The following is a 22,019-nucleotide window of genomic DNA, read 5'->3' on the forward strand; positions in this document are numbered from 1 at the left end:
TTATTATTTTTAATCAATTGATTAAATATATTTTATATTTATATAATATTTTGTAATACTTATATTAAATTATTACGACCCATTTCTATTTTTGAAGTAATATAAATAATCCGAATAATTACAGATATATGTTTGTTTCTCTTATCATTTTAGCAGATGCGTTCATTTACCTTTTTTTTCTATTCGATATATATCATAATTATCGTTCTTAAGGAGTTAACTCCAATCGTGCGTCGTAGCTGACACACACACACTTTTTTGTAATTAACTTATTGCGACTAAAATCTACGCTACGTGACGCGTCTAATTGCTTTTAATTATATTGTACATTTATATACCTGATTTAAATTATGTACAAAAATATGCGCTTTGAACTACATAGACTACACACTACATACTACTAAAAAGAAAAAGAGCGGCAACACAAATAAATCTGGCTCTACAAAGGATAGTTCCCAAATAAATCTAGATACATACCTGGATATGAATTTTTGACGCACAAATTCGTATTTGGAATTTTCAAAAATACACTAAAAGTAGTGAAAAGTCCGCGTAGTCGGTTGTTGAAAACCTACCAGCCTCGCTTTGTCAATAGCGCAGGTATTTCCCACTGCAGCTGGACTTTTTTATTTTCTACCGCCCATCAAATGGTATTCCAAAAGCTGTGCCCCTTTCAATAAGCTCGCACAATTTGGATCGAGTTTTGAATTCACGGTGTTGAAAGCTCACATATAGGACTTCAGTATTTTTTTTCAAAAAACTAATACTTAACTAAAATTTTCCGAAATATTTTAACGATGAGTAATCATTGCCTAGTAGCTTAAATTTTACCATGTAATTTGACGACACAAAGTAGTTACCAACTGCACCAATTATTCAGTGGTATTATTTTTCCGAAATACTCTAAAACAAGCAATAATTACCGATTGATACAATTTCAGAATCATTATTGACAACAGAAGTAATTGTCCAGTCGCGTTATTTTTCTGGCTTACACTAATGACAAGCGGTAAATACACAGGTATAATTGTTCCGAATCATTTTGAACGACAACATTAATTACCCAGCGGTATTTTTTCCAAAGTACTCTACGAAACACACAGTAATTACCCACAACAGGTGTATTTTTTACGAACCATTATGAACGACAGCAGTAATTGGCCAGTTGTTATTGTTTTTCGTTAATGGTAACTTCAAATGGTAGTTACCCAATTATTTTTTCTTTTTCAAAGAATTCACAACAGGTATAGTAATGATCATCTGGAGATGCGGACTAGCAGTTTGGCCATAACTATAATTGGGCAGTGTTATTGTTTTTCGTTAATAATTTAACTTAGAATAGTAGTTACCCAATTATTTTTTCCCTTTTCCAAATTCACTGCAGGCGGCATAGTATTGATCATCTGAAGATAAGTAAATTAAATTACGACGTTCGAACATGTTATACAACTTTAGTTATAGTCCGCGTAAATTGTTAGTCCGATCTGAATATAGAAATGAATAGCGTCGCCATAGCAAATTGTATGACTACTCGCTCGCAACAACTTCAGAGCGTACTAGCTAGGCATGTTAGAAAATAATCAATTTTTGTTTTAATCGATTATTATTTTGTAATAATTATTATTTTGTAATAATCGATTTTTATATTAACATTAATCGATTTTTAATAAATCGATTATATAAATTACGTGTTTAAATCGTGTAAAATTTCAATGTTACAAACAGTGCCATCTATGCGTTGGATGAAAAATCTCGATTTAAGTTCATGCGTTTAATAGTGGTCAGAATTTAATAGGCCCATTTTTACACGTAATTATTATTTTATTGTTTTGAACTTGAACATTAACGAAACATTTGTATTTTAGTTTAATTCTTAAACTATAGAGTAGTCTTTTAGTTTTTTAAATCCTCACTTTAAGTTTTTATTTTAAAACCAGTGAAATGTACAATAGGACTGGAAATTTTATGACATTTTTTTTTATTTGAAGAACGTACTTAAATTTATATCAATAACGGTTTTTGGGTTCCTAATTACTAACTATTGGAATATGAAAAGCATGTACCTACCTTTAAATAATACAAGAAATCGTTTTTTTTTTTATTAAAATCGGTTTTTGAAAAATCAATTAATTTTTAATAAAGATGAAATCGATTTTTATTTTATCGATTATTTCCCATTACTGTCACATCCCTAGCAGTTTGCCGCAGACTATACTCGTTAATAATAGTCTATTATACAATGTACATAGCACATGTACACAAAAGAACACGACTTGATCATCTTGCCTCGTAATTACCCTGACGTGTATTTTCACGGAACAATCTTCTTAGCTGAGATAATGCAGTGTTTCCCTCGCCTTCCCCTTTTCACGCATTAGTACAATGTGGTGTTACACAGATAACATGACTTACTTACCTACAAGCTTACGACATTATCCAATTAAAGCGTCATATTGTCCTACACAATTAAAATAAAAGTTTTGTTCAAAGAGGGACGAGAAATAATAAAATCAACAAAATGCTTATTACTTTCTAACATACTTAAATAGAATAATTATGCTAAAAAAGCTATGTAGATAGTATAGGAAATATTAATTCTTTAAAATTACACTTATTATTCAAGTATTACAATATTTACAACTACTAAGAAATTTATTTTATGTTAAAGATATAAAAATAAAAGATTCTGCTGAATTTATAATTACAAGGAAGCGTTTCCTAATGCAAAACAAATTTAATTTAATACCACATAATATTCTATTAAGCCTCATTACAGATTCGTATTGGCGAATCTTAATGGATTCTACTCAAATATTTTCCTAAGCTCCTGTTAATTGCTGTTTAAAAATTCACAATGGTTTGATTCACCTCTTTGAAAGTAACTTAATACTAACAATGATAGAATAGCATATGTAGGTATATACAAGTAATTTAATCTAAAGCCCGCTCCACATTCTCGCGAGAATCTCGCAAGAATCTTGCGAGAACGCGAGAAAAACCCGATTTGTTAGGCTCCACATTCTCGTTTCTCATGCTTTTCTCGCGTTCTCGCGAGATTCTCACGAGAATGTGGAGCGGGCTTAAAGACAAGCTTCATATTTCTCGTTATTTGAAAGATGTTCTAATCCGCCTTAATATTTAAAAAGTTGAAAGCTTCCCAAGAAAACCATTATTCGTAAAAAGCTTAATTTTATAAGCAAGTACGTCTTAGGGCGGATATTTTTAGATACTTTTACTAAAAATATTATCTAATATTAATATTTTCAGCTATCACGATTTTCATGAACATTTTAAATCACCGAAAGTTTTAGCAACTCATTACAATAGAGACTTTACTGTTCATATGTACCACTGTGACCATTTTTAAACTAAAATTGTAGGCGGCGTACCCAAAAGTTGGTTTCGTGTTCAGAATGGTTCGGATTGATGTCAAACTTTAATTATAACCTGACGCGAGCATGAATGAGTTTTAAAGTTATCGTTTGAATAACAGAGGTCACAGTTGTTATTAGTTTCCGTCGGGCCCATGTGTATGGATTAAGGCAATCTTTATTCGTTTTAATATTTTATACAATGGATCCAGTGGGTAAGTTTCAAATTAGAGCGATCATTACTATCTTTTTAATTTCATAATGTGAGATATAATTCATATCGTGTATTAAAATGTAACTTTAAGTCGACTAGTGTTACCAGTGTATGTATAACTATAAACCTCGTCTGCTACTCCTATATTATAAAAAAAAATATCAACATTTTTAAAAATAAAGTATGAACTTTGAACGGTAATAGCTCGGATAATAATGCAATTCAAGACTTCGGTTCAAAATAATTGGAACTAATTAATGGAAATGTCAATCCTTCATTTTCAAAATGGCCGACTGCACCCTATCGTCGTTTCGCAGAACCACTACTTTGCGTAATTCCGTTAGTGCATCGGAAATCCTAAACATATTTCACTGGAGATTTTTATTATTACAAGATTTATAATAATATACAACCCGCCTTGTTAGTTCGTATGTAAGAGTCGGTTCTTAAGCCCGCTTCACATTCTCGCGAGAATCTGGCGAGAACGGAAAAAAGCACGAGAAACGAGAATGTGGAGCCTATACGAAACGGGGTTTTCTCGCATTCTCGCTAGATTCTCGCGAGAATGTGGAGCGGGCTTTACAATTGAATTTTCTACCAATTAACCCCGACCGAACTGAAATTTTGTGTCCGACCGAACTGAAATTTTGCATGCACGTTTGGTGTTGATGACAATGCATGATTAGCTTAGTGACGTCATTCTAAATATGACGGACGCTTCAAAATGTCGGCCTAATTATTTTTATGCATCCCAGTTGGTAAAATACGAAAAGCAAAAATCTAAAGGTTAAATGTTGTTAAAAACTAGATTTAAAAAAGCATTTTAATGAAAAATATATCTTTACATTGAAATATACTTTATATTGATTATAATCTTAGAAAGTAACAGTGAATTCGAAATTACATACATAGTCACTTTATTGACGTAACTATGTGGGTTTGCAACGAAACAGGAATAGGAATAGAAAGTTTTTGTATTAATCCCCTCGCTGCATGGGCCGTTCGCGCTGATTAATGGAATTGTCAATCTTTCGCATTCAGTACCGGGCGCCACCGTGTCGCTCGTTTATTGAGAGACTGACTGCTTTTGAAAAACATGAAGTCAAAAATCTATGGCTGATGAACTTAAAAAAACAATAACTGACAACTGACTAAATAACTATTTTGATTATTATTAGCATTTTAGCCCTTCAGTGATCAGTTTTCATTCGTTCAATATTCAATATATTGACATCAATAAAGGACGCATGGTGTATAAAATTCAGCTTTTCCTAAATTTAAAAATTTACTGTTTGTGAGTTGATAAAATAGATGGCATTCAGGATATTCGGTTATGCCCCCGGTGCGGTATGGGACATAGAAAGTTAAAATTGCCATAGTTTCAGTCAGTCCACTACGGCTACCTACATGGTATGAACGTTTTAAACTACGAATAATCGTGTTTGTCAATGCAGAAGGGAATTTTAGTTTTATTTTCATGTTTGTTATTGAACTGTAGGTACATTTAATTTTAAAATGTGAAGAATTTAGGTCACAATTTAGAACTTTTTTTAGAAAATTGGCAGAGATATTATTTGAAGTTTACGGCCGTGATTTTATTCCCGAACCCCCAAGCTGATAACTCTAAAATTGTTCCACTGTCTAATTTCTACAAATACCTGAACAAAAAATTCGATTCCTTAATGAATAAAAACTAATAATAAAAAAAACAACAATAAAATTCGTTAATTAGTCACTAAACAAAAATATATAATTAGGTTGACCAACAAGAGAGAAAATAACACCGAAAGCTTTTGCATATTTATTTCATAAAATATTATCGACATAAACACAAATACGGATAAAGCAAAAAGTTCTAAAAAGCTTTAATTCACAATACAATGTTACGCCGCCAAGGATAAAATAATAAAAACCGTTGAAGTTTAATTAACTGTCTTTCGCACATGTGTCGTATTATTTCCTTGCAACCATAAAAGGTTTTTCTTCGCCACAATTGTTAGAAGAATTGCGTGTATTAGAGCTAAGAGCGGGAAAGTACATTAGTGTTGTTAAAGTTTTAAGTTACGTTAAAAGCAAATACTTAGGAGTAAGTTTATACAATGGGTATTGTGTGTGCTATAACTACTCAGGGAATCATTATATTGTCACCATCACATTGTGTTTTAACAAATACAAAACACAATGTAGGATAATGAAAGGTGTCATCGTGTAAGAGGCGGCTATTGTTTCAATTAAAAAGCATGATTTTTATTTTATAAATATTATAAAGTAACAAACGAGCATGCAGTCCACCTGATGGTATATAGATACTGCTGTGTATAGATGGACATCTGAAATCAACCCCAGAAAAGATTAGAGTTTTATCTAAGATCGGCCACAGATCCTTGAGGTATAAGTCTGAACGGTACGGATAAGCATGACTTCCTTACTTCCTTGAAACCGGAATCCACCAGCGCTCAATACTGCTACTATTAGGCAAATAAGTGTTGCAGTAGTATGTCCGGAGTCGAATCACGAACACACCAATTTATTTATCTAAAATCTAAACTAAAAATTGAATATTTTTGAATTTGAGTTAGCTACAGTAGTTACCGAATATGCTCTGTCCTCACTCACCTAGATTATACGTAGTTGTTACTGCAGAGCGAAATACGGAAATCTCGGAATAGCAATAAAGTTGGGCAAAACCCATACTAACAATCTCCACTAACCCGCATTGAAGCGCCGTGATGGATGGTCGGGGCTTCGTCTTGTTATAGTGGGCTTTGACTTGGTGTAACGTATTTGTGTAGCATCGCATCTATATTCACGCATATAACCCACACATAGACAGATGTTTAGAAAGAAAGGAAAGACATAACTTTATTACGTAATGCATTGTACACACACACATAACAATTACAAATTACTTTAGTTAATTACAAAATAGAGGGATATAGGTACATAGAAAACTCAAGGTATATAATAAAACAACACAGCCGAATAAAAATACAATAGTTAATTAGGTACGTTACAGCATATCCCTATGCTTGTATGTATACATTACATACGGAAAAGGTACTCAGCATTGATGCCATGGTGTGTTGCACCACAGCGCTGATTTTCAGTGAGCCCATAGAGTGACTCACGGAAAGGTATGCGTACAGCGAAGATAAGTAAGGGGAAACACGTGAGCAGCTGATTTCAATTAATTGTTATATCGCGGGTCGATGCATTTTGTTCATACCACTTTGGAGTCTTTGGTATTGCTCAATTTGAACTGTGCTTGTGTTTAAATTTTTTTCTGTATTTTTACTGGATAAACATTTGTTGAACTCGGTTTTTCAACCTTTCTATATACGATAAACTATTTCAGCAATTCTCTATATAATATATCCACATAAGTGTGTAGATACTTAGCGTTGCGCTGGTCAAGTGAGGATTGTAGATTCACGCATTATTAAGAACATCGGTTTAATATGTAAGACACTCTCCTACATTATATCATATGTTCTTTTCAAAATATGGGTTGATAACATCGAACAATCAAGGTGCCTAGAAATCCGGAACCTATATTCGTATTTTATTGTTTTTGGTATAAATAAAAAAAAAAATATATTGTACACATCTTCAAATATAGTAATGATTTAAAAAAAGATCAAACATCTTGTGATGTTTTTAATGGATTGCAAGCAGATACTAACTCGATCCACTCCACAGAAGGAGGAGCGGATACGCGTGCTGAAGCAGAAGCTGGCGGAGCGCGAGGCGGCGGCGGCGGACGGCGTGACGCAAGGTACGGGCGGCGTGCTGGCCGACCTCGCCACCGCCACCTCCGACTACGGCACCTCCACCAACTACACGCGCTCCTCCCGCGCCTCCGTCTCCGACCTCGACTTCTCCGAGAGCTACCTGTAGACCTTACTCAACCCCAAATAAAAATAATAAGAACCCGACACAAAATAATGAAATAGAAAAAATACCGTCACCTTATTTTCATTCATTGCCATACGTATTCCCATTGTGTCATGGACAAACGAATAGACATTGAGAGCTACCTATAAACCTAGAAACAAAATAAAAAAATCGTTCACCTCATAGTGATTGTTACTAGCAAATAAAATTTCCAGTGTTGTGTATCGTCGATTCATTGTCACTTGGATTCCTAATATCGTGTATGTCATAGATAAACAGATAGAATTCTCTAAATGCTCTTTACTAACCTAGATACTTATTACCGTCACCGTCACTCTGACTACGGCACCTCCACCAACTACACGCGCTCCTCCCGCGCCTCCGTCTCCGACCTCGACTTCTCCGAGAGCTACCTGTAGACCTTATTGAACCCCAAATGAGAATGATAATAACCCAATACGAAATAATAATTAAAAACCCCTTCGTCTTACATTCATTCATTGCCACTAGCAATCTCATTGTTGTGTCATAGACCAATGGACTTTGAGAGCTACAAATCGACTTCTCCGAGAACTACCTATAGACCCTTACACTAAAGAATTACAATAAAAATACCTTCCGTCTCACATTGACTCTCGATGAAATTTCCAGTTTTGTGTAATGTCGATTCATTGTCATAGGATACCTAATATCGTGTCTATCATAGATAAACGAATATAATTCTCTGAAAGCTGTTTACTAACCTAAATACTTATTACCGTCACCGCCACTCTAGCTACGGCACGTCCACCATTCTAATTCTCCATAACTATCTACGAAAATAAAACACATATCCTTTTTTTTGGTCGATTCATTGACCCTAAGGTCCCCAGTGTGCATGGGACGAAACAAATATACATTTCTAAGGATAAATCTTCCACCGCGGCATTAACATCGATAACATGCGCTGTTTCCGCATCTCCATTTTCAATCTTGACTTCTCCGAGAATATCTTTAAACCCTAGCCCAAAATATTAAATAAAAAAACGTCTCTTTACTTTCATTGTGACTAGGATTCTTCTAGTAACAAATAAAAGCAAGTGCACCAGTACCCAATCGTGTATCGTGCACGTTTTTGATAAATATTTGTCGAACTGGATATCGAATGCGGAAATGGTTTCAACCAGATCCGCATATCAATGTGCTTTGACATGACATCGTACATGTAATACAATATGTAACATTCCTTTGTGTTACAGAAATAGATGGACTAGACTGACGCATCCATCGTTATCCATATAGATTCAGGTCGAAAACAAGTATCCTTTCAATATAGCTGTGTCTTTTCGAAAGCAGATATATTCGAAGTTTTTTTAATTTTTTAAATAACATCCATTAATGTCAATTGAATGTCGATAATCTAGGAGTAATGGACTGGAATAGATTTCGTTTGCTAGTTAAAATTGGACAGGTCATCAGATCAAATATAGGTCACATTGTCCATTATGACAATTTAACCTTTTTAATTCCAGAATGCTACCCTCAAAGAACTTTCCTTCAAAGATATTTTTCAAATTAAACAATCTACAACTAATATTGGAAACATACATTAGTCTTCATATTTCAATGATCAAAACCTTTTACTTTAACGACATTTGGAAAGCTATTATTCATATAATATATCAATTTTCTTTTATTCATTCCTCAAAAAGTATGCCGTAGCCCGTAACCTACTTAGCTATGCTAACGGGTTAATATAGTTCATAAATCAACAAAGTTTTCTTACTTGCCAGCGAGCCAAGAGCACGACGACCTAATTGTGTTTATGGAATAGAAATCGGGATCTTATTGTATTACTCCTCGATAACAGAATTCAATCCAATTCCGGATCCATTAGTATATTACTGGATCTAACTCAAAACGAAATCCGAAAGATCAATTGTTAATGCTATTAACAATTGATATTGCATGAGAAGCTTACTAGGTTATCTTCTTGATATTCAGTTGAAAATATAATATTTCCTTAAATTGAATGGAGAGAATCAAACAAGATCAAAAAAGAGAAGATAGATTATTTGGACTAGACTAAGATGCCTTTCTGTTATGATCGCGATGCGATCAATCTGATAGATGTAATAATGAATCCAGATTAAACTTTTGTTATAAGGCGCAATTTAGACGATGAAGCCTTTGAGTTGAAACTTTTCTAATAATTCCAATACAGAAAGAAGTGAAGAACCCCTATATTAATTTAAAGTAGATCGAAGATTGTTCAGAAATTGATAAATTAATATGTAAGTTATTAAAAATGGATACATAAATCTCCCCGGTTCAGTTATTTAGGCATACAATAGAACAATCATCTTATTAGAAGCAATAACGTAACAAATAGTCTTGATACTTTTAATAACTAACTTAATCAATCATTCAGAAGAAGTTCCATTGCATTATACGTTGATATTTGAAAAAGGATTTCGTTCCATTCCGACAAGATTGATCTATCGTCTAGATTGGAATCCATTCCATTATCCTGGCATTCTGAACACTTAATGCACTCGCGAGTATAGGTATACGGATAGAACCTAGCGAACTTACGAAAGATTAATGCCGTGCTAAACGTAAACGCGAGATCCTATTTGCAGCTCTGTACGCCATAATGGAACAGATTCATCTTAAAATCGCTCATTTACTGACACATAAAATCAAATAAAAGCACGTAATTAATTAGCTTTTTGACTTAAAATATTGCTGAATCATAATCATCAATTTATGCAATTTCATCAAATTCCGAAAATTCCTTATATAACATAAAAAATCAAAGATGTGTAAGAAAACATGGAGACTTAAAGTAAATGAGATTTTATTTTGCGCTTTTGCAAGCGAATGAAATGAAAGAGGAAATGAACACATTTCGCCGATCGCTCATTTCTCGACCCTCAAAATCAACCGCCATTACTCTGTAACGATTTGCTATCCCTTCCGGGAAATATTTAATAGAATTTGTAATTTGATAGAAACTTTACAGCACTCTCAAATATATAATAAAGCAAACTCTATCCGATGGAGGTTTACAAATCCATCCTGTAGACTGGAATCCATTACGTGATTCCACTAACTGGCAACCTGACAAGGGTATCCACTAGTTCAAAGTCATTGAAACGCGAGCTTCAAAGTAAACTTAAGCTCAAATTGCAGTTCCGTAAGCACTATCCAGGAATTTCTGAAGAACAATTTCTTGAAAATAGATATTACAGACTATAATCTTCATGTCTTAAAATTCTGAATTTTTCTTATTTAAATTTGTAAGATATTGTAACAAAAGCGGTTATTACTTAACTTTAAAATATTAACGAAACGAACGAAAAAAAAATTCAACAAATAAAAGATATAAAAAGAGGAAAGCATTTTCATATTGGATAAAATATTGAACTGGATCCAACTCCACAGGATATATCCGTCGCTTATGAATGAATTACGCGATTCTTGCAAAATTGCACCCGGATTAATGAAATACGATTCCATTTTAACTAAAAACTCACATGAACAGAATTTGTCATGGCTCATACTGCTGCCAATTTACGTTACTTCACATTTCGTTTTAAAAATACAGACATACATTTACCAAAAGGTTATTGTTAAGTGAAAGATGGATGTCAAACATAAACTTAAATTCATATAGGACTTGTGTGAACTAAAATGGACGGATATGTCTTCCCGACCGCTCATTTCTTGGACCATGAAGTTAACCGCCAATCCTAGCAATTACATTACCCGGTAATGAAGATTGGATATTCCCTCCGTTCATATAAACGATATATGCTCGTACCTAGAAATAGTAAATGAAGAGAAGATTATGAAGAAAAACTCTTTTTCTTTCTCACGATATTACAGTAAACACGCCTTCATTCAACTCATCCAGTCTCTTTCCCATTTTACGTCATATAAAATAACGAATAAAAGTAAATTGAAATTATCTTCGTATCGGTTGTGTCTACGCCGTTTTAACAGACGAATTTGTCCAATTTACTGTTTAATGAAACATAAAAATATTGGATACATTATATTTTATTTTCATTCGTTCTTCTTATTGAATCATGTTCAAATAAAATTACTTCAATAACGGTTTGAAGTTAACATTAATCTATCTGAACCAGTAGTATATCATTCGAGTAATGAAACAGTTACATTATTTACTCGTTTTATTTCCTTTTCATTTCCATTTTTACATGTAAATCATGTAGTTTCATTGTTTTCCGAAAAACATTTTGGAAAGACTACGTTTTCATACTACCAATTTGAATAACCATATTTATAGAAGTACGGCGAGATATTTAATTTTCCCCGCTCTTGCACCGGAGCTCGTGAAACCCATTTCATAATCAACTGTCAGTCTCCTGACGATGTTTGTTTATTCACTTTTTCATGGAGCCAAATTGATTAACGAACATTTTTTGAGTCGATTTTGTGTATCAATTTATATTCTTCCCGGTCGTATTACCATATTGTGATAAGTTACTTTTTGGATATTGATAGAACTACGTAATTGGAATGATAAATGACGAAGATTGTTGAATTCGCAAGGATAGTAATTAAATTTAGACGATAAGAGAATTTAATGTTATGTTGTGGTAGGTAATAAAGTTTAATTTAAGTTGAGAATTGAAATTGTAATTTTATCTTATCAGAATAAATAAAACCTGTTGCACTTTTCCATATTTTAGAGTTCTTAAGATTATCTATTTGTTTTTAAAATTCTTAGTAAAAGTGATTCGTTCTCGAGCACAAAAAAATATGAAGTAATATTTTATTAAATCTGTTCACTACGTTTAATAATAATTTAGATACACATTAATTATAAAGACTTTAATAACGCAATAAGTTGGTATATTTAGAAGTAATATAAAATTTATTTCTTACACTGTTTGTGATATGTCGTGTTTTATTACAATGTGTCTAGTATTGCAGATAAATTTAATTAGTCTACACTAGGGCGGGGCGGTAATGTCTGATAAAGTTCTACTCAACTTTTTTAATTCGAACTTTAATCAAATAAATACTTTTTTACTAAAATGTACCTGAATTGGAATTTGACATCTTAAAATTGAAATCAACATTATTATGATACAAGTGTACAGAGTGAATAACTGTTACAATGACGTTACAATACAGTAAGATAAATTTCAAATAATCGAGAGTCGTACAATCTTACTTCCACTAACAGTTTTAAATCATGTAAATATCAAAGATCCTAAGTAAAGATCTAGATAATTTTACGGGACACTGAAAGAATCTGGCGTGGGAGTCAGATGACGTTATTACAATATTACATAAACAATCAAAATTCTTTCCGCGCCCTTATTACTTACGCTCGTCGCTTAATATTATCTTTGCAAACATAACTAACATCGGTATTGTGAAATATGTGTGTCTTATAGATATTCTATTATTTTATGTATAATGAATCTTACTAATAGATCTAACAACATATATCCCTCATTACATATTGACCGATCACTTAGATGTTGTTCAGTTGTCCCTACAAATGTTCCGTTGTGCGACAGCCGCCCCGCCGCCCCAATCTAAGTCTCTCTACCTCACACAGATTGTATGTTTGCACGTGTTGTATTGTCTAACGTGTTCTATTGTATATACATTATTACCTTAAATCCCACTAGACTGACTTAGCGGTACTCTTAGCGATACGTTCTACTTAATGTTTCTATTCTATTGTAATCTTAATTATAACCACGATAGTTGTACTCTATTCTTCTAAGGTCTTCTGACTGAGCTCGTCGAGCTCCACGATAGAGTAAGCGTCGCTACAACGATTGATCTCTGTGCTTTTTAATATTACGAACTTATTGTTAACACCGATGTCTTCTATTTCGACACATTTTTATTTAATTGGCACCATTTGTATAAGTAGATAGTATTAGTGTAAAGGTTGCCAGATCGTGTGAAATTATGTTGTTACTAGCTAGATAAATATCACAATATTTATTTGTCTATTCATTATTTAATTACTTGTATAATTTATTTAGATGTAGTGTTTTAAATTCATGCAGTCAAATCTCGTTAAATTGCCGAATATAAAAATTATAATAAATCACCTACGTCTAAATTATTAAGAATACTGTTAAATACATTTATTAAATCGAAATTGGCTTTTAATTATAATCTAAATATGAAGAGAAAGTATTGAAATCGATGTACCGTGGTTAAGTCTAAATGTGGCGCTGGCACCGTGACGTAAGTACTAGTTGGAGTTCCACCCCGTAGTGAAGTTGTCCGTTGTTTTGTGTTTCCAATTGCATGTTCCCCACGTTGCACTTCCCCGCCATTGTGTCGTGACACCTCCTAATCCCTGTAAATATCTGTCTTTCGGCACATGTAGCGAACAGTCTATGTTGTTTGCCTCGATTTACAAGCTATCTGAATCGCTTTCTTACTGATAATCATCATTTACCCAACTGTCCCATTGCTGGGAACTTTCTTTTTCAATATAAAATGGGGTAAGATCAAGTCAGTTCATAATTTTGGTAATACTACCTAATATTATTGATCTCCCAAGTTAATTAATTCATGTCCAGTCTCCCTTACATATATGATTTTAAAATATGATACGATAATGTGAAAATTGCACTCTTGTCCCAATACGACTCATAATAAGTTTTACATATTAAATAGACTGAAATATGACATCAGTTCTATCATAAAATAGTCGACCCCATTCGCATTGTTATATTACTTTCGATTCATCCAATCAAATGATTTGTTAGATTCCCCTCTGGAATAGAATTATCAACGTTAGTTTTCGATGGCAGAGGCCTTGATAATTGAGAAAAGTTTGGCTCCGCTCCAGCATCCGGACGAGTACCCATCGGACGAACATGAAAAATACGCACTATGGCTTTGACACAGCCGAGCACTTAATGTTAAACCCACCGGCTACTTTAGACTTCCACCAAAATCTATGCTGAATTCTGTCAAATTTTCCGTAATTTAGCGAGTAAAAAGTTGAGTAACGAGATTTCCTTGCATGAATGTTTAGAGTTAAGTTTTATCCATCCGCTTCCTTTATTTCGTTATGCAGTTTATTTATCAATAAATTATATGTGTAGATAACTTCAAATTACTTTCAAAAGTTTGAGCAATCCGGAAGTTGTGTACTCGCAAAAACGACTGTGTGGCGTACTATATTCTTAGGATATGAATTACTATCTTTTCTACAAAATATACAAAGAGGTCACGATTTCCTGATAATTCAAAATTTATAAATATACTCTATCACACTATTATAAAATATATGAAATGAAAATATTATCGAAATTTATTCAAAGTGAAAGCTACACATATCATTATATTTAATTATTGTTTATGTAATAATTTTTTCGAACATATTGGCGGGTCAACACATCGAAAATTATTATTTTTTCCATCAGTCACAAATAACATATTTAATGTATGATAAGTATGTACCTAACGTCAGTAGAATAATATCTATGGATATTACCATCAATTATTATAATGCTCATATAAACATAATTGGAAGACTTTGTTGTTTATTTCATCAACTTACCGAAAATACACATACACATACTAAAGCAGCGAACGCTAGCCGTAAATAAAACAAGGTTTTCATCAAATGCCACTCACAGTTGTTCCATACTCCTTGAGAACTTCCGAGTAAGTGCCTCATAAAAGAATAATGGAAATGGAATATCATTAAATGTTTTTATTCACTAATTGAGCTTAGATCAAAACAAATACGTTTAACTTGTTGGATGATATTGTTGAGCTTAGATCATAACAAATACGTTTAACTTGTTGGATGATATTGTTATTGATTTCTGAAGAGCCAAAGCAATATAGTGTAGAAGTTTTGAAATTAATATAACTTGAAGAGAATAAATAACTTTAAAAGTCTGCATCCCGACCTCAGGGCGACCGGCTGATGCTCTTGAAGAAGGGCATTGTATAGGTCAAAACCTGCAGGGCTATCTCGAAAAAATCACGCGAATTAAGCCGTTAAAACTATTGAGTAACATACAATTTAGATAAACATAATAACATAGTCGTAATAAAAAGAATGATTTGTGAGGACCCACCAATATGAAGCTTTCGCTGAGCGCGTTATTTCTTAAAAGCTTTTTGTTAATATTTGCTCAACAACTCACTTATCGTTAATTTCTTGTATCAATGTTAGAGTTAATGATATTATAATTTAGTATGATTTTATTAAATAAATTTTCTTTTTCTTGGCAGATGTACAGGACGAGCACATCTGATCGCTCGCAACGATCTTCGATATACATCCGTACTTTAAACGAATATATTTATAAAGAACTTTGTGCTATCATCGTTATAGAGTTTTTCTTCTACAAAAATACTTAACTTTAAGAAATAAAGTGTTCTTATATAATTAGATAATTGGTTGTATGCAATTTCGAAGTCGAGAAGAATTAGTTGTATGTGTTACAACAAAGTGTTACACGGGCGATTTCTTTGTAATAATATGAACTTATAATTTGTAATTTTGTGACATCGAAAGTCTGTAGAAACGGCATGTGTGCACGAGTTGTTATAATATAGTGTATGTAAGTAGATATAGTTATTTATTGGTTGTAAAATTATTGATTGTTGCTCAGTTGGTTTACAAGGTTATTTACAATAGGTATACCCTATGTAATGAAAGTACTTATATAATTTATTGATAATTGGCGTTATCTTCTTTCTGAAAGTAATATATTATATATTTGAAAAACATTATTTTATTTAAATATATCTTAATTTTAATTTATATTTACATACTCATAACTAACAGTGATCTCAGCCTAAGTAAGAAAACCCTGGTTTTAATTTGGAATCGGTATCCTAAATGTCTATATTCGAAATTGTTTCGAAAGTTCGAAATTATTCTAAAGAAGAAAAAATAAAAATCTTCACACCAGAAAGTCCTTTTAAATTTCCCAAAGGTGTAATTTATCTATCTAGCTTAGTGCTATCGTATTACTCGTAACGTTTCAATATTAACAGATTCCAATTGTCTTCTTCTGGGGTTTGGATTTCACGGTAAGTACCAATCAATCCTCCTTCTCATTATGAGAGGAGACCCGTGCCCAGCAGTGGGACAGTAATGGGTTGTTGATGATGAGCAATCAATGGGCTGTGATCACTTCATATTTGCTACTTCTATTACATTATCGAAGAGGCAATATGTTTTTAAAATTTATATTATTATGAATGTTACCTGCTAAGATCATCGTATGAGTTCTAAATTAAATGTCACTCAAAATACTAGGTATTAAAATTTATTAGTTGGGTGTTAAAATTACTAATATTGATCTTGTTTTACATATCACAATGAAAGAGGTAACAAAATCACATGCAACAGCGACACCTAATCGTAATAAGGTAGTAAAGATACTTTCAGAAACATTTTATGGCTCTGGTCCAGTGATAATGGATGCCAAAAGAAATCGTTATGTAAATAGAACCTAGATTAATCAGAAAATATTTAAATTCGATAAAGGTGTAGTCAAATTAAATAAGTACCTAAATTTCATCCGTCATCTAAATGTAACAGATTATAATAATTATTTAGATTATGGAACAGATACTGCAGCACTGCCAATTAAAATTAATGTGTTTAGATAATTTAAGTGAAATTAGTCCTAGTTGCTATACTAGAATAGATTAGATTGGATTCTAATTATTTGTGGGCACTTGAATTAATGATAAAAAATATGAAACTGTGAAAACTTTGTTTTTGAAAATAGCCATATCTTCAGGGGTTTGTGGTCTCGAGTGTTCAAATATGTTGAGACAGCCATTTTGTTTTCCTAATGTAAAAGGAATGGCGCTTGTAAACATCGCTTCTCTTCCGCTATTATGTATAAAAACGGTAAGCATTTATTTGGATTGTTAACGTAGTTCATTTCTTTACTTTCTTTTCAATATTGGCACACTTAGGGTAATTATATTTTCTTTTTAATTGCTGAGATGCTTCAAAATGTTTGAAATTCCAATTTAGTATTATTGCAGAGATATGCAATTATAAAAAAATGGGATGAGAGAATTACAAATAATATAATGAAATACGCCATATATTTTTCAAATTATAGGTTAAAATACCTGTTCTTAATTTTCTGCCGGCAATAATTTAAGTGTAACCTTAGCTTATATTTTTCCATTTCGTGTACTTCAACAGTAAAACAAGTTTTCTTATTCTATTTTATTACCTTCTTGCCCTTTAATCAAAAGTCTTACGGCCCGCAATAAGCAGTTTACTTTTCACGATTTCCCAAGACGTAAATCTCAAATGTAATTTGATTTAAAGCTTACCAAAGCCTTTATTGAATTCGGACGCATACGGCCTGGTCAAAGATTTAACTGCATAGAATTTAAAACTATCTAGATCACCAATCGTTGTCTTATCGATGTATATAAATATTGTTTCGAAAAATAATACGTATATTAATTGTTGACGTTCTAAATTTTATTAAATTTCGACATCGTTTTTGATCTTGTCAATGAAGGTTTCAAGTTTTGTGAAATCAAATTCAATAGATCCTTCATCTTCATTGACTAGATAACCTCGTTCAAATATGTTAGTTAGAATATTAGAAATCGTTCAAAATCTATAAGCTTTGTAAATGAGTAGTATTTTACTTTTCTGTGGTATGAATGTTTGGTTGTAATTGTCACCTAAGTCATCACTGTGTAAATAAATAATCATTGAATGATCTAAATGTATGCGCTTGTTTTATTTGTCTTCACTAGTTTAATATACCCCAATTTAATGTTAGTCAAGCACGTCTTCGTCATTGTTCACACGCGGATCAGGCGAAATAGATCACCAGCGAAATTACGTGGATTTATCTAGATTTGAGTCGTAGTGACCGAATCCATTTGCGGTTCTATGATGCAATAGTCAACCCGATGTTGAAGTCGACGGAGAGAAATGGCATTTACGAATACCACAACATAAAAAATTAGCCCAAGTATAGACACAGATTTGAAGCTATTTAAGTTGATAGATAACTGTTTAATGAAAATAATGATTAAAGCGACAGAAAAAAATCTCAAACTTTTTTTGAGTTCATGTAGTCCACGAATGACTAAAAAGGCAAGCTCACTTTAAAGTTACCATTGAAGTTTATAGGTACCTATGTCCCTTTAAAGATTCTGGCTCCGCATGCCAAGGCATAAAGTCTTGGCGCACGCCTTACCGTGCGACTCCGCCTTATAGTATCTTAAGCAATTTATCATATTTATCGACTTGGCCTCCGAATATTCTCGAGTCATCCGTTTACCTAAATAATAGTGCCACATGCAGTATACGTATAACGTACGTGGTCTCGAACGACAAGCCGGCATCTCGACCTTACAAAGGACCGCAGATAGTACGACAAAAGGCATGTTAAGGCTATAGATATCAATAGAGCCTCCATAAAAGGTGCTTGGAATTTAATTTTGTAACATTTAAGGATAAAAGGGTTATTCATGTATTATGAAAAGAACCTATATTACCTATGTGTCATATGAGGATTTGTAAAGTATACTATAGGTATGAAGCAATACCCAGAGGACTTCATCAAGCTGGGCCATAATGGCCAAACTGAATTGAAAACTTCAAGTTTTTAAATTTTTATTGCAAATCTTCCTTATTATTTCAGTGTTTATTTGTAAGAACCCACCAGAGGATATGACGAAAGAAAAACCTCAATGATATGATCTATATTAATGTGAATTGAGTGCAGACTGCAGTCCATAAATTTAAATAAATCATTAAAAAGCTTATACAAAACATTAAGGTGTAAAAGAAGTATTAGCGAAACTCACAAGTAGTAAAAAGATATTATATATAACACTACTGGCAACACCACCTACAATTATTAATATATTTTTTTACAATAATTTATTAAAGATCCACTAAATTATATTTTTTTTTAATAATAAACTAGCAAATATTAAAATTATATCGATCAACAATATTTATTTGACTGATATTGTATCAGTCAAATAAATGTGGCAGTGATAGCCTAGTGGTTAAGAAACGCGGCCTCTCGATCGAGGGGTCCGAGGTTCAAATCCCAGGCACGCACCTCTGATTTTCAAATTTATGTGCGTATTAGAAATGAATTATCACTTGCTTAAACGGTGAAGGAAAACATCGTGAGGAAACCTGCATACCTGAGAGATAAAAATCTTAAAGGTATGTGAAGTCAACCAATACGCACTTGGCCAGCGCGGTGGACTATGGCCTAATCCTTCTCATTCTGAGAGGAGACCCGTGCCCAGCAGTGGGACAGTAATGGGTTGATGATGATGATGATATTGTATCAATGAAATAATAATAATGTTTGTGAGTACTAAATATCAGTGATTTATTGCCCAACTTGCCCACTTTTGGAGTGTAACAAAGCACGGATGAATACAAGAACATGATCTACAGTGAAGGGAAGTACCTACTTAATTATTTTCTTGTTACATAAGCTCAATAGCTACTCTGTGATCCATAGCTATTCTTACGATAATCGATAAAATGTAGAATTCCACTAAAGTTACAGAACAAAATCTAATGATTGTAATTGCAATCCAGTTTCGGGGTAACTTGGTAACTAATACTACGTGAAACGACTCCATATAAACTGACCATTACGCGCAGTACAAACATGGAACAAATTGGCGTACGAGTAGGTACGTTAACTGCAGCCAGTACGACCTTTCAATTAGTAGATTGTATATAACCCTTAAAATATTATTAAATACGAAGATACTTGTCTATGCATTCAAGGTTTTTTAGAAGATTGATGTAAGAGCTTGCAGTCCACCTGACGGTAAGTGATCATGGACATTTTATCCTCAACTCCATGTAGAACAGGATCTACCAGGTTGAACAATACGTTGTCAGTTCTAAGATCAAAGATGGTCGCCTCGTATGTAAGTCAATAGGAATACACACGCGGTATCGAAACGTAAGAACTATGTCCTGCTGAAATAAGTTAACAGAATATTTACTTTCATATAAAATGACCTTAAAACGAAAAAATATACGTATTACTACCTACTCTACCTACTTATGTATTATTAAAACACTAAAATCTATTTTGTTGAGAAAATAATTCTTGAAACTTCTTATATTTCTCTACCGATCGCAGGGATTTCACTAACTAATAATCTCCTTGAAGTTTGTGTTATTACGACGAAGAATAAATTCAAACAAAATTTATCACATTACTCACATCTATGTATATCTTCTTACGTTTGCTAAATTAACCAAATGAGCGCCTATATCGCGTAAAGTCACGTAATTTAGCTTGTTAACAATATTGATAGAAGGGTCATTGTGTCCCCGTAGCCAAGGGTTAATTAAAAAAGCAAGGTCACATAAAAATGGGACGGGTAAAAACGTGAGACAAATAAGGTCCTGATTTCATCAGACCCGTTTTGCGGTAACGTCTGCAAAATATTGCCACCGTTTATGTGAAAAAGTGAAATACTTAACTGTTTTATATTAAACAAATTAAAAAGAACAAATTATGATAAGAAGGTTCGTAAAGAATTTCACGCATATTTTTAAATAACAAGTAGTAAAAGAGAATGCGAAGCGACTTATGGTAAGGGGCTAGGTACTGCCGCCCATGGACATTTGTAATTAAATCCATATTGAACGATAGATCTATCTGAAGCTGATCACAGATGCATTGCAACTCCTAAGAACTAAAATAACAAAACTATTACTATAAAAATTAGTGTTTTAAAGTTTTACTTATTAATATCGGTGAAGTGTAAGGAAGCAGTGACAACCTCTTGGTTAGAAATCGGTTTGGGGCTCTAGATTTGAATCCAGAACACTCCCCCAATTTTTCAAGTCGTGCGTACTAGGAACGGATTAAAATTCACTTGATTTTAAATCGACCAATGTCTCTCAGTGATGGACTGACGATGATATCTAAGAAACTTATTCATAAAACGGCGTTTTAAATATCTTTCAGAATTATAATGTAAATCAGTCGTCATAATTTCTGTTCAAATATATAATATTTTCCAATTCAGTTTCATCTCATTTGCTTAATGGACATGAGATAATAATCCAATTACAATTTTCGCTAATGTCGTAGACTCTCGGATAATAAAATTCCATTTGTAACGGAGACGAGATCTTTACGAGATTTATACTAATGGGACAAATTATACATAAGTACAATTTGGATGTAATATTCTTCTTATATCGTATTATATTAATCTTCAATTACTTGGCGATATAATTATTAGTACTACCAAAGTCTTGCGGTGTTACTCGCGATGAAACATATTTTTTAGATAATTGTCTAAAATTACTTAAAATAATACTCGTAAAAATTATACCAGTAAGAACACAACATAAGTATTTCTATTGGTTTAGTAATTGTGAAATTACGTGAGAATGATGATAAGGTATCATTGTTAACATATCAATAAACAATGAAAATTTAAAATAAAAATTGCTTTATCCGACCTACCGTATGTTGAAATAAATTGGTTGTGAAAATAATTTCCTCGCAAAATAAAGGTGT

The 22,019-nt window shown here is 32.8% G+C and overlaps 1 protein-coding gene across 2 annotated transcripts in view; it reads left to right on the forward strand.

The window, feature by feature from the left end:
• GABA-B-R1 (gamma-aminobutyric acid type B receptor subunit 1) overlaps positions 1–18,207 on the forward strand; it is a 264,127-nt gene extending 245,920 nt beyond the window's left edge. The window contains exons 15-16 of one of the 2 annotated variants that reach the window (XM_073080154.1): positions 7,285–7,360; positions 15,724–18,207. In XM_073080154.1, the coding sequence (XP_072936255.1) occupies positions 7,285–7,360; positions 15,724–15,746 (99 nt within the window). In that variant the 3' untranslated portion in view covers positions 15,747–18,207. Of the gene's footprint in view, positions 1–7,284; positions 7,483–15,723 lie in introns of those variants that run through there. The other variant, XM_073080153.1, reaches the window with a different exon arrangement.
• The last annotated feature ends 3,812 nt before the right edge of the window (positions 18,208–22,019 follow it).

This window comes from Epargyreus clarus, unplaced genomic scaffold, assembly GCF_041222505.1.
Source record: "Epargyreus clarus isolate Ecla_fem2 unplaced genomic scaffold, WU_Ecla_fem_2.2 ptg000014l, whole genome shotgun sequence".
NCBI classification, from domain to species: Eukaryota; Metazoa; Arthropoda; class Insecta; order Lepidoptera; family Hesperiidae; genus Epargyreus; species Epargyreus clarus.